The 19,344-nt window shown below is 39.4% G+C and overlaps 1 protein-coding gene across 1 annotated transcript; it reads right to left on the reverse strand.

Moving 5' to 3' along the window:
• Positions 1-822: 822 nt before the first annotated feature.
• LOC121083245 (proteasome maturation protein) lies at positions 823-9,742 on the reverse strand. The gene is made up of 6 exons (XM_040583398.1): positions 9,620-9,742; positions 8,042-8,139; positions 7,125-7,185; positions 4,903-5,004; positions 2,950-3,043; positions 823-1,336 (listed from the first exon to the last, which is right to left on the reverse strand). The coding sequence occupies exons 1-6, from the start codon at positions 9,620-9,622 to the stop codon at positions 1,269-1,271; spliced, it is 426 nt and encodes a 141-aa protein (XP_040439332.1). The 5' UTR covers positions 9,623-9,742; the 3' UTR covers positions 823-1,268.
• Positions 9,743-19,344: the final 9,602 nt, after the last annotated feature.

Genomic DNA, 19,344 nt, shown 5'->3' on the forward strand with positions numbered 1-19,344 from the left:
TTCATGCAGAAACACTGCCAAGTACACTTAGTTCAACCAAGTTATTAAAATCTGAATAAACACAGTTCGTGTCTTGAAACAGTATTTCTAAGCTCCCCACATATGACAAGAGATGGTATTTTTTTAACCACAGGTGGCTTTTTTCTCCTAATAGACCATATGATATTATCTGCCTTGCAGGATTTATATATGACAAAAGCACATTACAGCAGAAAATAGTTGTTACAACCCTGAATTTAGTAACACCCCACACACTTAAGCACACAAACAACTTTGCAGTGGCCTACTCCTTCAAGAGGTGTATTTAGGTGTAGATCTCTTATTCTTCCTTATCCTTCCTTGGTAAACCCACAAAAAAAAATTTTCTCTTATTTGTCATCTAGTATCACTGTATCTTCATGTTCTCACTGCAGCAGCTTTATTAGGTACTGTAATAATTAGTCACTGCACTCTTTCTTAATCTCCGACTACTAAAATACCTGTATCTGAGTGGTCTTTTGGCTTATGTTCCCAAATGGATTTTAAAACACCTCTTTAAACCAAATGGAAATTGCTTCTACCTTAGAAACCAGAAGGTCTTCTCAGGGACACAGATTAAAAAATCCAGACCTTTACTTTCCTTCTTACAGCAATACTTCCAATTCTACACAAAAGCTTAATAGCTCACTCATGAACAACTGTCAATGGGGGGGTTAAAGTGTACGTAGCAGGATTCCATTGGCAGTGCAGAAGTTAAAGATACTTCAGGAAAAAGGAACAACCCTTTGTTGTAGGTGAGAGATTCTTGATTTACGATTAAATATATTTTGGAACGCAACAGCATTTATAGCAAACTTTTATTCAATAGTTTAAAAAGTGTATGGAAATTTTCATGAACAAAGATTTACTCAATGGAAAATACCTTCTTTTCCCCCTTAAAAAGTTCTGCAAGAACATCCATTAAAGGCATTTACCTACAGTAATCAGTTTTCAAATGCATGGGTATTTTTGGATTTTTTGGATACATATATACCATTTCCATAGTTAAGAAGCTATTGTCCTGAGCAGTGTATGAAAAGACATGGTTTAAACTACCTAGTTACAAAACATTTACACAATTGACAACAAGCACAAAACAATTATAGACTTTAAACATTTAATGTGCCTTTTCATCAAGGAAGGCAAATGATAACTGTAGGGCTGCTTAACACTGTGAGTGTCAATTTAGTATCACATATTTAGATCTGCAGTACAAAGACACGCACAAAACACTTGTGTGGAGTACATTGTTAAAATAAACCAAGCTTGTATTCCATCATCATATGTGGTTCTCCCATAACTTCACTCTGTGAAGGATCTGCAAAAACCAAATTGATAGCATGAGGCTTTTACCAGGCTAAAGACCAAGTATATTTATGAACATGACCATGTATTTTTTCATTCTAATGCTTAGTGCAACAGCTTGTGGACTGTTTTGGGTTTTTTTTATAGTGTTGCACAATGCAGGTCTAACTCATAAGCCTCCCTCCAAAGCAGTAATCAGAAAACAAATACATCTATAGTAGAACAGTGTTTCATAAGGACCCATACACACTTCAAGTAAAACCAACCAATTCTACATAATAGCCTCCTATAGGCTGAGTGTCAAGGCTGATTGAATTTTGTGTTTAAGAAAACTCAAGTCTGACTGAAGCTTTTCCCCACAGGCACCCCACATCTCTTTCCAATGCAACTTCTCTGCACAATAGCTGGGCTCATACTCCTCCATTCTGTTAGTTGGGACACACTCATGGTTTCTCTTCTCCACCTAACCACCTAGTTTCACAGAAATTCTGTGCCCTTAAATACCTGAGATCTCCTCATTGTATGGGGTACGGTTGTTAGCCACCAAAGGTTATCAAGAAATGTGCAGAGGGCACAAGAGATACCAATGCTGATGGTACAAACTTCATTTCCATAAAAAAAATAAATCAATGCCAGAAAAAAAGATTGTGACTGCACTTCAGAAGAAATACACCTTTCTTTATGGGTGTATCAGAGTGTTTTCCTTCCATAAATATAGCGTATTAATGCCAGATTCCTCCACAGACACCAAAACTATCTAATCCAGCCCCAGCTGATAAATAGAACCTTATCAGAAACACTTCTGGCTCGCTCACTCCTTAGCACTCCGTATGTGACAGATTGTGAGCAATGGTAAATAACTAAATTCCTATCAATTATGTTTGACCTTGCTCTACCCTTGAATCACAATAACCTAAGATTCCTTCCCTTACTCCCTGTAAACCCATCCCAGAAAATTATCTCAGATTTACCTTATGCCTCTAGATTCCCACTTACCCCTCCATTATTTCCACCTTCCTGTCTCCCTGGCTCTTTCCATTCTCCAGTCCCACCGCAAAATACCCTCTGCCTCCTTCCACATCCTTAACTACCAGCTACAAAGAAATAATTTCTTTAAACTACTCTTCCAGGTTTATTCCATTCCACACATACCAGCTGTCAGTCAGTAGCCCACCACACAACTGCAAACTGTGGAGTTAATTTGAGGGAGCCTTCCCCTTGCCACATCTCTGGTTCATTAGTTTAGTACCTCTCCTCTAGCCTTTATTTTTAATTACAGAATTTGTAAAAACTTTGGATCTTTGTAACTTCCACCTGTCAAAATCTGCGTAAGTAGTTCAAAAGTTTCTGGGGAAACATGAATACAATCTAAGTGCACAATATTCTATTCCTTTAGAAACCCAGCCTACAAGCAAATACAGTCTTTAATATTTCAGAGTAATTTTCACACAACTAGCAGCTGAACCACACTTATTTCTCCTTCCCACAGTACTTCTTTGCCTTTAGGAGTTCATTTTTTTCTATTTTGTGCATTTAATTCTCCTATTCCATAGAGGCAAAGAACTTCTCAGTTCCCAAATTTTACTTTGAAATGTTTCCGTAACGTTCAAAACAGAATGTACTTACCATTAAGGATATCCTCAAAACCAATGGATTCATGATTTCCCCTCAGAGTATCCAGTGCTATGTTTGAGCTGTAAAGAAATGGGAGACGCTGGACCTGTAAAAAGACAAGAGTTCAAGACTCTGCAAGTCTGAAATTGAGGGCATTTATATTTGGATTTTTCAGTTGAAGTGACAGAGAAAAGCAACAGGCAAAGTCACTGCTTCCTTAAACAACAACGCAGCAAGAGAACTACTGGCACACACATAACAAAACCTACCTAACACCACCATCTTCTGTGGTTTACCTCCCTGTTTGGCAAAGATCAGCCTTTCACTAGATTTGTAGCTTTGACTGCACTGTAGCTACTACAGCAAATAAAAGAGTTTCAAAAAATGTAGGGTTTTTTTCTTCTCCTCTGTTCCCACAAAAAGCTGGGGAAGCTCACTGCAACAAACATCTACACCCTGAGGTCAGTATTGGGTGATTGACATAGTGCAGTGTTTGGAAACCACATGCTAAGTTTGCTGCATCTCTGATCTAAGTCAGGAATATAAGTGAAGGAGCTATACTGATTTTCACATCTAATCAATTATTTTGCTGATCCCCACCAACTTAAGCTTCAAGTCAACTCCCAGTTACTTTCATTTTTCTGTACCCTTCACCCACAGTATTATTAAAAAAAAATAAGAGAGGTACACACAGCATTCAGATCCTAAACATTCTGAGAATGGCCTATCTGTACTTACAATTGCATTCACTGCTAGTAGTGATGCTTCAGTTATACCATGAATGTATTTTACAACTATAAAATTATTTTTGTGTGTAACAAGATAGCTACATGATACATCAGAGATTTCCATAATCACTACTGGTATCATTGCCCGAAGTTCAAATAAACTATTGCAGTAAATATTTCAGAAAAGTGAAATAAAGCCACAAGAGAACTTGTGTTACCTAACATGAAGCTGGGAGCGAAAAACTTTCCAGTCCTGTATTTTCCCACACATCCCCCAAGAATACCTGCAGAGAATACACTAGCAGAATATCCTCACCTGACTCATTTGCTGCCATGTGCTAACATAAGTTAGGAAAAAAATTTTTCCTTACAAGACAGCACAGCTGAGATCAACAGATGTTTTCATACATCCTGACTTGCACACCTTCAGGACCAGTGATTTCTGCACCTCACTGTGCTTCAGTAGCACCTGATCCACTGGAAGGGAATATAAAATTGCTCTAACTCACTTGGAAAAACAACTCCTAATAGTTGTCAAACTATTGTTTGTCAATATAGTTGTCAAACAAACCAAAAAAAAGTTTAATGGGACCAATGAGTTTTCCATATCTCCCAAGAGACAAAGTCAGTGTCCCTCCAGTTACCCTCCATCCTAGGAGATCAAAAGGAAAAGGAGACAGATTCAGCTTCCCAATTAAAGAGTTAAAACCTTTGAACCTAACTCCCTGTAGACCTCCCTGATCTTACAAGAAAGGCTGCAGAACAAAGTAAGTACATAGCAAATTCCCTGCTTCAGGTTTCTTCTTTAGGTTACCTCTAATTCCACTCCCAAATCACTACCTGCTTCAGACCTAAGTCTTTTCCCTACACATGCAGGGATTCCTTCCCACAAAGGTCATACATTCCAGAGGAGAATATTAATTCTAGGAGTTAACACTCAATTCCTCCTTTTCTCTAAAGGCTTAGAGGAAGCTAGTCCACAGAAAAGCTAGAGCAGTTAGAACTTCACCAAGTAATCAATAAAAGAAGAGCAGCCGAAAGGCTTTAGCATATTGATTGTTCTGGAAACTATTAACTGCAGTGTTTGGTTAGTTGGTTTTAATGAAAGCAGCCCAGTAGAACTTCTTTTGGAAACATAAGGTATTTCAACAAAGTAAGATGTCTCTCAAAGCATGTTCTGAGATAAAACATTTTTTTCAAGTGATTTAAGTTATACCTGTTGGATAAAAATGCCTACCTGTTTCACTGCTCGGAGCTCCATCTGCAGCTTTAAAGGTGCATGGAGTCCTTGAATGTTTCTCAACGTGGCAAAGTTTGTTTTATCTTGATTTAACTGGAACTATCACAAACAACATTGATTTTTATTTTAGAAAAAGGTACTTTCAAGTATAGCCATAGAAGAGATCTGTGGCATCCTACTTCAATACACATTAATTTTTAATGTAAAAATTCAATGATACCATCATATGTGTCTCAAATGTATACTAAAGAAAGTCATGCAGTAATATTTGTTTTATGAAACTGAAATTGCTTTTGGCTGGGTTTTATTGCAAATCAATAAGTAGCAATTTTATTTTGTTATTTGTGACAATCGGGACATGTACCACCACCAAGTGGTGTAGTTTTGCACTACTTTACATTACTACAGTATCGTCAGCACAAACTCAAGCCAAGTCTGGTTTAAACTGACCATTGTCAGCCATCAAAGACTCTACTTGAGAATGCTTGAAATATTTTTTTCATCAAGTAGGAAGACAGAGCACCACATATACTCCATACGACTCTGAAAAGCAAAAGAAAGCGCCTCATTTACCAGCTGCTCTAAAACTGAACAGCAAGACAATGAAAATTTAGTAGAGGGTTCTTTTAATGAAAAAGTGCTGGCTCATGAACACTGATGTATACAAAAGCAACTTAGGCTTAATGTTAAACTTAAGCTTGAGTAATCCAGTCTCAAAGTTGGCTTTTATAGTTAGTGACTGCATGCCTGTAATTTTGACACAATACAGTATCGTAAAGTAAAACAAAAAATACAAAACTTTATTTTAAAACCTGTACTTAATCTGCATAACAAAAGCTTACCAGTACAACAATATCATCCCATTTATGTGAAGGGATCTCAAAAATCAACAGGAAAATACAAGTCAAAGGCATAATGTGCATTTTCTTCATAACAACCTATACAGAATCTCTTCAGAAGTTAGCAGAAAATATTGTTTATGTCTCACCCAAAACTTACAATTCTGGTCACATCATTTTTTCCATTTCTTTTACCTTATAAAGGTGGGGGTCCTTATCTGGGTAGCAGAAATATTTGGTTTCTACTAGTGCTACCTGAATAACCTACCATTTATGGCAGTAAAAACAACCATAACTTTCCTGGGCCAGGAAAATCTTTTCCTATTCAAATGTACATGAAAATAATTCTTAAGATAAACTTACAAAAAACCTAACCAAACAATAGGTGGAAAAAATAATTTAAAAGTTTCACAAGGTAATTCTTAGGGGATTACCTTGTGTATTTTCATTATTTCTGTGAATTTTTTTCTCTCTAGCATGTAATCTTTTAAATATGCAGGTTTTATACAGCAAGAAGAATTAAAAACTAAGCTATAGCAGCCAGTTGTAAAAACAGAGTAAATCGATCAACAAAGAGCTTGGAAACATTCATAAATAAGCTTGTTAAGTTGGTGTCACGTAACAACACCCTTTTAACTCAAGACAGCACTAGCACTGGTTAGAATTAGAATACATTAGCCATTACATTCAGACCTTCTCATGCTGATTAGCTTAGCAATTTGGAACATTCTATCCAAATACTGCATTTGCCTCAGGACATTTTATTACATCAGATGATCTGTGCTAACAAAGTAGGCACCAGAGGTAAGTTCAATCATCTACTTCACCAAGGCTGTCAGTCTCGTCTCCCTTTACCTTCAACCTATGATCCACAGACCACTTAAGTGGTCCACAAGTGATGACTATCCTGGACAGATTGCATACCTTTACAACAAACTGTAGGTATTAAATTTCTAAATGGGATCAAGTAATTTAATGAAAAATATTTATGCGTTCAGACTGAAAACAAAGATTATGGTAAACCTACAGACAAAATGGGAGGAACAGCCTTCCAGAAGTGACAGGTGTGCCTCCATCTAATTACAGAGGCTGCATACACAACTAGCTTAACTTTTAGATGACTAAACCTTAGTATGTGTATCGCTACTTGAAAGCCCACTCACATACTTGCAGAGAGTCACAAATGGGAGGTTAACATTAAACACATTTGCCAACAATGTTATTTAACTAAAATGTTACCATTGTTAAACATCTTTAATCTGTTAAAGTCAAGACCCTGTTCATTACTTGTTACTACAAAAAGCAGACCAGGTAACCACATCGTTAATTTAAAACATAACAGCTAAGAGTGAAGACAGCTAAATTTGATGCTACACTTACATTTTTTTCTGACAGCTCCAGTGGGTGGGTGGGCAACAATTCATTTTTCACACTAGTAAAGCTAGAAATACAAGTTAGAAAAATGGAACTTCAAATTAATCAGGTTACCGTTTTTTAAGCTGCATTCCAAAACTAATCTCAGATACAAACATCAATGCACAGACACACAACTATGAAAAAAAAAAAGCAGCTTAATACTGAAGCAATGAATAAGACCTAACCACTGCACTACCAGAATAAAAAGAATTTAAATTTCAGACATCCTTTTCAATGTCTGACAAAACAAAATGACAGGTTTTTTTCTTTGACCCTCTTCAGAAATAGAAAAAAAAATTAATAAATGAAAACATCATAGATATAATTGTGGCCCAGCTACCTCGTATCTGATTTTAGAAGTCTCCAAGCTTTTGCAACTGAATATTGTATATACAAAAATGAGGGGGGGAAGGTATTACCTGCATTTTAAACTCCGTGAACTTCTTTTCGATTCATTATCCAAGACATGCATGCAATTTTGCACTCATGTAAAATGGCAAAACTGAAACCCATTATTTTTATTATATTAACTTTACTTTTTGTACCAATGCTGAAATTCATCATTTCCCACAGTGCTATGGCACACTCAATTTACATGTATATTAAAACCAGCATATAGTTTAGTTATTAATACTTTACTATCTCTTTTCTAAAGAGCCATATCACACAGGTAAAAGTCCACTAATGTCATCTACTTCAAGTGACACTTCACAGAAAATTCATGTTTGAAAGACAATACAATTAAATACATGCACTTTAGGCTTTAGCAATACAATTGCCACCAACCTTCTTTAAAGGCAACATTTAACACATACTTTCTTCCTATATCTGAAGTTCAACATTGGCTATGGCACAATTCAACAAGAACAAGTAAAGCATACCCTCTACGCAGAAGATCTGGGCCCTCAAGTAGTCCTGAAGCCGAGAATTCAGTGATGGGGATACTATCCTTCAGCAGAGAAGCAGCACCTCTGGAATTCTGGAATAAAAAAAATGGGAGGCTTACTTGAACAGAAGCAGATCCCTTCTGTACAGGCTATTAGGCCAGACAAATGAAACAAAGTGCTCAAAGGCTCCTTAAACTGCTCACGTACAAACCCTAGACTTTAGAGTCTCATTGAAAAAAAACAAACCAAAACAATCAAAACACAAACCCCCCACTGAATCAGAATTCTTTCAGAGTCTTATAACAGTCACAGGTACTGGTAATGCATTTCTTGGATCTGGCTGAAACACTTAAATTTGCAATTCCTCCTTGTTCATTCCTGTCCTGGGCTGCAGGGATGGAAAAGGAAGATGGCAGGTCATGCTCAGCTGACAGGACAGAAAGGAACATGATTGAGCATTCCCTCATTTACTTCAAACACAATCAAGTAAAATCAAATCAATTTTATCCATAGTTTAAGGCTAGCATAAAGAGGACAAGGTGTATTCAAGCAACCTAGTATGCCAGTTAAATGAAAGAGCAAGGGAAAAACAGTAACTTAGCAGAAGACCAGAAAAAACACCTCCACAGACTAAGTAAAGCCATCTTAACTCAGACCACTGAATTCATGCTACTGTGCCTGATTTTATTGAAGTGATTTTAGTTTACACAAATTGTTCCAATAGGCCAATGTAAAATAAATTCTGGAAGGTGACAGTGATGAGCTGTTCAGTGGAGGAGCTTCCTCCAGCAGCACTGTCAGAGACAACAGAAAATTCATGCTTACAGTTAAGGTCTTTTGTATTAATGTGTTAACTGTCCATAACTTAACAGCTATTAGAAAACCCCAAAATACCTGTTATTATGTACATATAAAACACCTACTAACTAATGTGCTCAACACTAACCAGACCTTTCTAAGATGGCTGTAAGTGTAAGCATTAAAGAGATGCATTACTTGGAAGATATGACAAGAGGGAAGATCAAAGTGAAGTCAAAGGTAAGGAAAAAAAACACAGAATACTCCCAAAAAGTAACACTTTCAAGCCACACCAGTGCCCATGCCATCTTCGGTGGTCACACCACTGCTGTCCACCACAGAGGACCAAGGCACGACCTCCTCCCGCCGCGCTGGCTGCGGCACCGAGAGACTGGGGGCTACCAGGGGTTAACCAGGGGGCCTCAGCCTCCCCATCCCACCCCACTCCCAGAGCAAGGGCTTTACCCACAACCACGCACCCCTCAGGCCGCCTCGGCCTAGAGCGCTCACGAACGCCTGGTAGAGACCAGCCAGCACTGGGCCAGACGAGGGACACCGGGCCCCCGGGGCGGGCGGGCGCCCCCCATGGCCACACCAGACCCCATGACTCAGCACGGCCCCAGCATCCCTCACCCAACAGCCGCCACCCCCAAGGGGCCACCAGCCAGGTGGGGGGGGGAGGAGGTGGGGGGTCAGACAGACAGGCCCACCCGTCCCGTTCCAACCCCGGCGCAAGAGCGACCCCCACCAGCCCCACCGCAGGCCCGCACTCACCATCTTGAGCCCTCACGCACAGCCGCTTCCGGCCCCCCGCCGCCTCACTTCCGCCCCGCCCCCGGCGCGCTGCGTCAGACGCAAGGAGGGAACAGCGCCCCCTCGGCGGCAGGCCTGGCGGGGGCGGGGCCTGGCGGGGGCGGGGCCACGGCTGCCCTGAAGGGCGCGGTGGGCGGTAGCAGCGTCGCGTTGGGGTCCCTGTGCTGTGGCTGGGGTCCTGTCCCGGCTCGTCTGCTGCTGGGGCCGCTGCCTGCGCAGCAACCGCCGTGTTCCCGCATGTTGGCCAAAGCTACCTGTCTCGGCAGTGCCCTGCCCCCGGTGGGAGCCGCAGCGGGCCGGGTGTCGGGTGGGGGCAGCTTCTCCAGGCTCCACCCGGCCCCTCCCAGCGGGCCGCGGGCGGCAGAAAGTGGCGAGCTCGGGTGACCCTAGCAGCGCCGCTGGGCTGAGGGGGTGGTGAGGATGTCAGGGCTTGGCGTGCTGGGCCTGCCACGGAGCCCACCGGGGACCTCAGGCGGCCCCTGGGGCCCCGAGCTATCGGTGGCCAACGGGGATGGGCCTGCAGCACGTTAATGTTTGGAAACAAGTTTTGGGAGTGGTGGATAAATCCTGTGTTGGTGGGCAAGTGTCAACAACCACCATAGCGGTGTGGTGACAGAATCAATACTATAGAATGCTGAAAGGCTTTCTGAGAATCATGAGAAAGTTTTCCACAGTTTTTGATGTGTAGCTCCAGCTGTGTGGCTGGCGTATCTGTTCTACGTATTTCTCCTCTGACCTGTAGCTCATCCAACTCTTTAAGATTTTGCCCCAGATTGGCCTGGTGCTATGAATTTAATTTGGCAATTAAACACCACAGCTTGTGCAAAAAGCAATATTAAAATGGGAATTTTATGCATGTTTTAATGGCACACATTTGGAAAATACATGAAAAGATTCATATGCTTCAAACTGTTTTCCTCTTTCTTGAGCAACATCAATTCACAACTTTAAAAAAAAAAAAATGTTCTCAACCAAAGTTCTGGCCCTTTGTATTCACATCTTAGGCTTAAAGCAAAGACTTCAAAAGCATGAGAATGGAGGACTGGGGGGTTTAAATCATTTTTAGGAAAACGGGTACCACAAAGGTTTCTCTGATCTTATAATGGGTACTGGGTTATTGTGGTGCTGGATCCATTATTATAGAATAGATGTGAATACAAAAAACAAATCCAGTTCCTGTTTAACTGCAGCTTACAGAAAAAGCTAGGTTTGCCACTAAATGTATTTATTTATTGACTGAGTTTGTTGGTCAGGATATGACTGTAGAGATGAAACATCTAACTTTCAAAGTCATTCTTGCAGGACACAGACAGGATGCAATCACTCCATGTACATTTTTGACATCACTGCAATTGACAGTCTAGGCTGCATAACATAAAAGAACATACATTGCAAGAAAGCTCTGGTTTTCCTTTAAAGGCTTTCACTCTAGGGAAAACTTCCAGACATAAACACATATCGCACACACATTTTTCTCATCAAATTACCAAGTATTTTAAATTGCAGCAAGGCTTGTTTTCTTTCACAACTAGCTTTGTTTTAATGATCTTACAGTGAGTATCTCAACGGTGGATGATCGGAGTAGTATCTCATTCCTCTCTGCAGCTCGGCTGCAGGTTAATAGGACTTACATGAGCAACTGTTGGGCTGACCTGACCTTTGATCAGAAATGAGAGCATGTGGTGGGCGATGAGTGCTTCAACTGCTGAGCAGCAGTAAGTATGGTTGCCCTTTGGGTTGCAGGTGGTTTCATGGCTGCCCCCAGCATCATGCTCACCAGAGTGGAGACAGGAGCCCACAGGCGCTGCGCCAGGCACAGCAGCCCCAGCACGCAGGATCCTGCATGCCGGAGCCTGCCCTGCCTGCCAGGGGGTTGCTGGTCTGAATAGTCTGTCTGAAGGCATCTTCCAGGCCAATGATAACAGGGTAGAAAGTGAGATGCAGTGCCTGTGGTTGCTAAAGAGGCTGTTCTTGGATGTGGACACTTTTCAAAGAGCATGTGGACATACTCTTCAGAGTACGAGGGCTCTCAAAAATTAATGTGAAAATAACTGCTGCTCCTCTAAATGAGTACTTCTGTAAAGATAGGGAGATGAATTTCATATGTTGCTTTTAAAGATAACCAACCTGCAAATTATTATTTTTTTAAGAACAATTTTTTCATCATTTTGTGTAGAGAAGGTCTGAAATGTATGAATGTTTTAAATATTTGTTGGATGTTTTTTACCTCAGCATTTTTGGAATGTCAAATCTGGGTTTCTTGGTTTAGCTGGGGGACTTCACTGAGGTTTCAAGCAATCTTTAGACCATGGATTCTTTTATCTTTTAGGAATGAGGAAAGTGTTTACTCTTTGAAAAAAACACCCATACTCTTTCAAATGCTCTTTTAGAAGTTAAATCGGTATTAACAAACATTAAACCTCATTAAACAAAGTTTTAGACAGCCTGACTCAAAGCAAATTCCTGTTTCAATTACTTAGCTTTTTCTTGCCTGAATCCCAGCATGGCGTGATTTCATGAGAGGTCTGTACATTTCCCATTGAAGCCCTGGGGAGAGACTTACCCAGTGAACTCAAAATTTGCCATGACAGAGGCACAACATGGCTGGCAGGGCAAAGGCTGGCACATACCAGCCTCTTCTGCCCATGGAAGAGAAGATCTACAGAAGCCAGCTCTCTACTGGCTCCAGGGAACTCTACTGCTGTGTTAAAGCAGTTTTTGAGCTAATATATCCTACCTTTCCACTACATTAAATGGTACTTCTTACTTCTATTCCCAGAGCTTTTTTGTGTATAGAGGGATGGAAAATAGAAATACCCATTGATTTACACCATCAGTCCTACTTAATAATAGCAAAAGGGATATGTTGTCCAAGGAAACTTGCCTTTGTATCCACCATTTTTAATACTGATGCAGCTTTGTCGCTTTTCAGAATATGATTCCTTTGACCTATCAGTGGGCAATCTGTTCTGAGTACGTGAACCTCTATCAAAAGAAAACTTTTATCCTGTGGGACTGGGAAACTCTTTCACTGGTTTCTGTCAACAGCCAGTTATAACCTGTTAAAGTGAAAGTACTTTTTATTTGTTTTTAATCAAATCAAATAAACACATTTTCTTTGATCTTTAAGAAGCCCTTTCTTGTTAACTTGCTTTATACTTTTATGTTTTGGCATTCATTGTAAATCTAATTATTTAAAAAGTTATTTTGTTTTAAATTATTAAACCTTTTCTGAATTTAAGATAAACAGGGGCATGTTTTGTTAAAGATTAAAAATAAATTTCACACAAAACTGCAAAACGTAGCAAAGATAATACTGTGTAGGCGTCAGAGTGTTCCAAAACAAGACTCTCTAGGGGCTCTTCTGAACACACGGCTACGTTAAAACCGTGTTCTGAAAAGGCTCAGGAAACCCCTGACTCTAACCCACCCTTTCCTGAAGCTGGTGAAAGTATTTAGAAAAAAAGTTTCTGTTGCATGGAGAAAAAAAAAAAATGAATCCCACATATTGCTGAAGCAGATGATTTTTTCCTGTTTGTTTACTAGCAAACTCTACAGCTTGCAGGATTTTCTTGACTCAAAACTTGCCCATCTTCATCATTCAAATGCAGCAAGCAGTCCGATAGATGACAAAAAAAAGTGCATTGTTATCTCTCTGTGAAATGTAAACGTTTTTAACGTGCTGTAGCATCCACTGAGGAAATAACACCAACAATCTCATTATTTGGTTTATGAGTCATTAGTTAATTTTTAAGGGAAAAGATACTGTATCTGTAGAAGTATCTTAAGTTCCTATTTTGGTAGGTTGAACAAGGGATGATGTTTTTTAATCCCTGTTACGTACTTGGATTAAAAAGAGGTCCTTGTTGTCTTGAAGTGATGACTTATTTTGTAGCTTGTCAGTGCTTCTGTAAGTCTAGGACCTGTTTATTTGTAATAATCCATTGTTCGGAGGCTGGGAAACGGAGCTGAGGTGCTCCGTGCTCCTTGTGGGACCCAGAAAAGCAGGAGGCTGTAATGGGGAGGGCCAGTCACTAGGGGATGCTCAGTAGCCGAAGACCCTGAACCTGCCATCCTCAGGGCTTGCCAGCCTCTGCTCACCCGGGCTGGCGTTAGACGCCTGTGGCTTATTTTGAGTACTTCTCCTCTTCACTCGCAATGCTGTGAAAATGATGAAAAAACAAGGTCGAAAAATAAAAAAGCAATGTATTTGCAACATCTGAAGCTACACGGGCAGTACTTGGGGGAATGCTGGTAGGTGTATTTCCCTGTTAGTGGCTGAACAACTACTTTCAGTAAGCCCTGTTACCTCCTGTGACAATGTTAAACTAATCCTTCAGCCTGAATTCAACGTTTAACCTAGCCAGTGTTCAAGTAGCCAGCACCTCACTGCTCCATGAACTCTTTTTTGGTTTTTTTTTGGCACTGAAACCAAGTCCCTCATGAGAATCCACAGAAAAACATTCTTGTCTTACCCCTTAGCTTGGAGTGATCTGCCTCCCAGAAGCATAACCACCGGGCGCATATAGGTGAGACTAAGAGCACGTTTCCTGTGAGAGTGTCTTCCTAAGGGAAACCTTGAAAATAATTAATAGTAGTCACAGCTGAAAGAATTGAACGGAACATTACTTCCCATTCCTGCTACTGTGCAGGGGAAAAAAAAAAATCACCCAAGGTTTGCCAAAATGCCTAGCAGCAAAAGGGGAGTCTGAGTCTGCTCTGACTCATAACCGTATCCATTAAGCAGCAAGATAATCAGAAGTCACATTAAATAACTCTTACAGCTGAAGACAATAAATAAGCCCATAATCACCAAACTGAAAAGCTGTCATTTTTGCACAGAAAATAGACATTTTCAGCAAAAATACGTGCACCACTAAAAACCATGGGGTTTTCCCCTATAACAAACTGTCAACTGAAAACTTTCTCCACATGTTTTTTTCTGTCATTTTACAAACAAAATCATGTTGAGGTTTCCGATCCAACCACGATGTGCTACTTAAGAACGCTATCATTGATCACATGGACGGCATGGTGATGACTAGCTTAGAAATAGTTAAATCTCAAATCTTCAAAGGCAATTATGTGTTGAACTCCTGAGGATGTGAGCAAGCCTTCCTAGGTTTAGCCAGCAAAAGCAGAAGTGAGAACCTCCTGAGTTTTGGCCAAGGTTGGGCTTAGCTTTGAATATGATGACTCATTTATGATAGAAAACTGCCGTTTTGCTTGCATGGAGGTAAACAGAAGTCATAGCTTACAGTAAGCAGCTTGTATGCAAACCCTGGCACTTGCAGATCCTGCTTGAATTTCACAGTGCTCCAAACGGGTGCAGTGATCCCACAGAGTCGACTTCACTGAGTTGAGACCCAGCAAAAGAACAACATTGGTTTTGTACAGGAAAAGAAGAAAATTCACTTTAGTGGAATTCAACAGTGTTATATTCTAAAGGGTATTGGCAGTTAATTAATTGTTTCTATGGGGAAAATAATGTATTAGGAATTTTTTTTTGTTCATTTTTCTGGAAACTATGATTCTACATTTTCCATGGATGATTTTATTCACACTTCCTTACTGCAGGTTTTCCACACAATGGGCCTAACTTTTTTTTCTCTTTGTATTGCATCTCTTAATTCTGAGTCTCTACAGCTACCTGTTTTATGACATTCATTACTTTTTTGTTACATGTGTCATGCTAACAGCTTAAATCATATTCCTATGCTCAAGTTTATTAATGAAAGATGCTGAAAACGTGTTGCTGGAACTTTGTTTTACAATGAGATTTCCTATTCAGGTTATATAGCATCATTAGGAAATGCTTGTGACAGAAACTGTCAATGAACTCCAAGAGTGGCAGCTCTGTACTTACTAAGCAAAGGATGTTGCAGCTTATGACAGATACAAATTTATTTGCATAAAGTTATTGAGGCACGTACCATTACAGTGTTGGGGTGTGGTGGTGGTGATATTTAACGTATGGAACTAGAACTAAAGAGAAAGGAAACAAATTTAGATAATACCATCAGGCAAATGCTCTATTTTTAGTTTCAGAAGAAATTAGGAGCTCCATTTTTGTAAAGGAGGATTGTGACTCTGGATTCAGAGTGACTTTCCAGGTTAAGGAAAAGAAAAAAAAAGCAAAAAAAAAGGCAAAAAAAAAAAAAAAGGAAATATTTTAAAGAATTAGATTTAGGCTGGAACAAAGAAGATGCAAATTAACTGCAAAAACTTGTGTGGTTTCTTCTTCAGAAGGACTTTTTTAAGTTGTAAAAGATTACCGGAAAAACAAACCCCAAGCCATTTATTCAAAGGAGCAAACAGTCCTGAAAGGATTTGGGAAATATATACAGTGGACATTTCAAGAGAGACTGTCATATCCTCCTCTGAGAGTGAATTTGTGTGAATACCTTTGTGGTGAAGGATCAGAGTGGGCAGATCAAAGTAATATATGGGCTCAAGGGAGACAAGGAGGGGGAAGAGAGGTCGACATAGGATCACATTTGGATTCAAGAGCTCACAGCGTTCTGTCCACTGCTGTTACAAACAGCCGTGCTATATAATTATTTTCTTAACATCTTAATAAACTTGCATATTAAGTTAAATTGATCCCGCTTCTCTTCCCTCTTCCCTGACTGTTCTTATTCTGGGAGGTTTTGCTGGAACCTCATTGCTCTGCATATGAAAGCTTCATGTCTGGGCAGAAATCATTCAAAGCTGGTTTATACCTATTTGTTCTGGTGGCTTTTAGCTCACATGGTTCTTCCTCCATACAGAAGACATGAAGCCTCCAGGCCATCTGTTCTTCTGATAATCCCAGTAACCCTTCCCAGAACATGGTCTAATTTTACATTTTTTGAATGTGAAAGCACTCACAGAGTGAGAAAGTCAGACTTCCGTGGAGTAGTTCAGATGAGGTCACATCAGTGCCTACACGGCTACAGAAATACAGTTCCCATAGAGTTTAGGATCACATCTTTTTTTCGTAGTTGCATCACACTGGTGCTTCATTGGTTGCTCTCAGGCTTCATCTTCACCACAGATCTTTAATAGGCGAGCTCCAAATTTGCTGCAGAAAATCTTGTTCTTAATCTCTAGTCAATAACCTTGATTTATTCTGTTACATTTCTATTATTCTAATGATATCTGCATCTGATTATGCATATGCATATGATTAGTCTGATGTTCCTCTGGCTTGAGACCTCCTGACCTTCTGGGCTACCACTGACTTTAATTAGCATATTTCTACTTCTTGTGGGACCATCAGTTATGGAAATATTAAATAAGACTGATCCTCAAAACAGTCCCTGAGGATGTCTGGTATATCCTGAATCATCCCATTTCAAGGCACTTCATGACAGTCTTCTCTCTGAGTAATATTCTATTCACATTTCAATTTTACCATTAACACTCTTCTTCTCCATCTTAATAAATAAAATAAAATTAAACAATATTTTTCTACATGACATTGCATTAAATACGAAATTAAAATTGTGCTAGATGAGAGCTGTACTTTACTATTTTCAAAACCTTTACACAATCAATGAAGGATATTATATTGCTTTGACACAGCTTCCTCTTAGAAAATACATTTTTCAGTCTGTTGTTTTCCAATTACGCAATGTCTAACTATTCTCGCCTTCAAAGTTTATTCTAAAATTATGCATATTGTTATCATTAGAATATTGACTCTACTGTTATCTAGAATACCCTTTCCCTCTCTTTCTTACATGTAGCTCCTAGGTGTACCACTAGCCAATAGATAAAACAAATACAAATTTGTAAGATTTATTGAAGATCCTTATTGTAAGATTTGTGATTGCTGTGACGATTCTTAGTGTTGGAGAATGAAAATTGCCTAGATTATTACATTTAGGCCGTTCAGCTTTTAAAAGTTTTCTGCTACCTTGCAAATAGATGTTTCCAGTTCTACAGACTTCTTCAAAATTACTGTTCAACCTTGCTACCATGTTGTACCTTCTCATTCTGCTTGAAAACCAAGGCACAGTGCTCATTTTGGGGGGCTTTGCCCTGGCTAGAAGTTGGATCTCAGATTTCATGAACAATTATTTCTACATTAAAACTGTGATTATTATTTTTCCAAGCTTGATTTTCCTTCTAGATTCTGACTAAATCTGATAGTAGTAAAAGCTATAATGTTTGGCTTCTGTTTGAGAATAGCATGCTGACCATCCTGAAAAGATGAAAAAAATCCTTTGAGAAAGAGAGGAAGGAAGAGTGTCTGGAGCCTTCTCCTCTGGGATATTTCTGTCTAAAGAGTGTAAATAAGGATTATGCCCTAAAAGGTGTGCTGTATTGTAGCTTCTCTGTGCACAAGATTTGGCTAAGGGAGAGCAGAATTCTTTTCTTATATGCTGAGAAGTACCTTTGAGTTGGGCGGTAAGAAGTTTCAACTCTTCTTTCCCTCAGAACAGGAGGTATTTCTTAGATGCTTAGATGCTTTCCTGTCTCACACTCATTTTTATGAACCAGGCCTCACAGGCAGCTGCCATACAGATGCACTAACAGCACTGTGCCAGTGTTGGTCACAAAACTCTTAAAACAAAATATATCCAGTGTGTTTCCAAAGCTCTACCAATCAGCATTTTCCCACTCTTTAAATAAAGAAAAGATAATAGACATCAGGTGTACTTTAGCATTTTACATTACCCGTATTTAGCTCTGCCTGTCAACATGTTTTGTTTGTTCCTTGAAGCAATTCCCAGATCCAGCCTAAAACATGTGCTTCTGCACTTTTCCTGGATGATTTTCAAAGACAGACTAAAAATTGCACTCTGTCTTTGAGATATGTTCCCGTAAGTCTACTAAATGGAGGCCACCAATTCATTCATTAATTATCTCAGCTACTAGTCTGGCAATGAGGAGCTAATGCATTGATCTACTATTCTGTTTCAATGCCAGATTTCCCCATGCTTTTTCTGGCAGTTTTCCTTAAAGCCTTATGAAGTTATTCATCCTTCATTCCATACCCAATGTGCCATGAGCTCATGCTTTCTTTAGTCTAATGACAGATTTTATGGAAAAAACCAGCTTCTAGTCAATATCTTCATCTGCTCTGCTTTCAGCCACAACTCACACATGTTGTGGAGACTGATAACTTACTGAGTTTGCTATCACTGTAGTTTCCAGAAAAGTTGCCCCAGATTCCAGAAGAAGAAGAGAATTCCTCTGAATGAAGATTACAGAGATAAGGAGCATAAAATGTTGTGTTTGGCCTTCATTCTAGATACACTTATCTATTATTAACCACTGTCTGGTATATTTGAGCATAATAAGAGGTGAATGTTAGGCGATAAGAAAGAGAAGAGTAGATTTCAGGATTATTTCTCTGTTCAAAGGATTTTACATCTGTTCTACCCCCCAGTTCCTTTCCTAGCATTTTAAAACCACAAGCTACTGAGTTATGATAATACATTAGTCTTCATAGTATTACTAAAATAATATTTGAAATATTGTTTGGAGAATGATGGAGAGAGAAACTCAACTCAATAAATTTCTTAAGAAGTTAAAAGCCACAGCAGGAATCATGGAAGAGAATTCCTTGAGCCTGTATCTGTCCTTATTCACAATAAAATATTAGAGAATATAGCTGTCTTGTAGCCAAAGGAAGGATGTTATGTGTTTACTTACTGGAATATGAAAGCTAGAAAGCAGCTTTCTATTTTCTCTCT

The sequence above is a fragment of the Falco naumanni genome, chromosome 2, assembly GCF_017639655.2.
Source record: "Falco naumanni isolate bFalNau1 chromosome 2, bFalNau1.pat, whole genome shotgun sequence".
NCBI lineage: Eukaryota > Metazoa > Chordata > Aves > Falconiformes > Falconidae > Falco > Falco naumanni.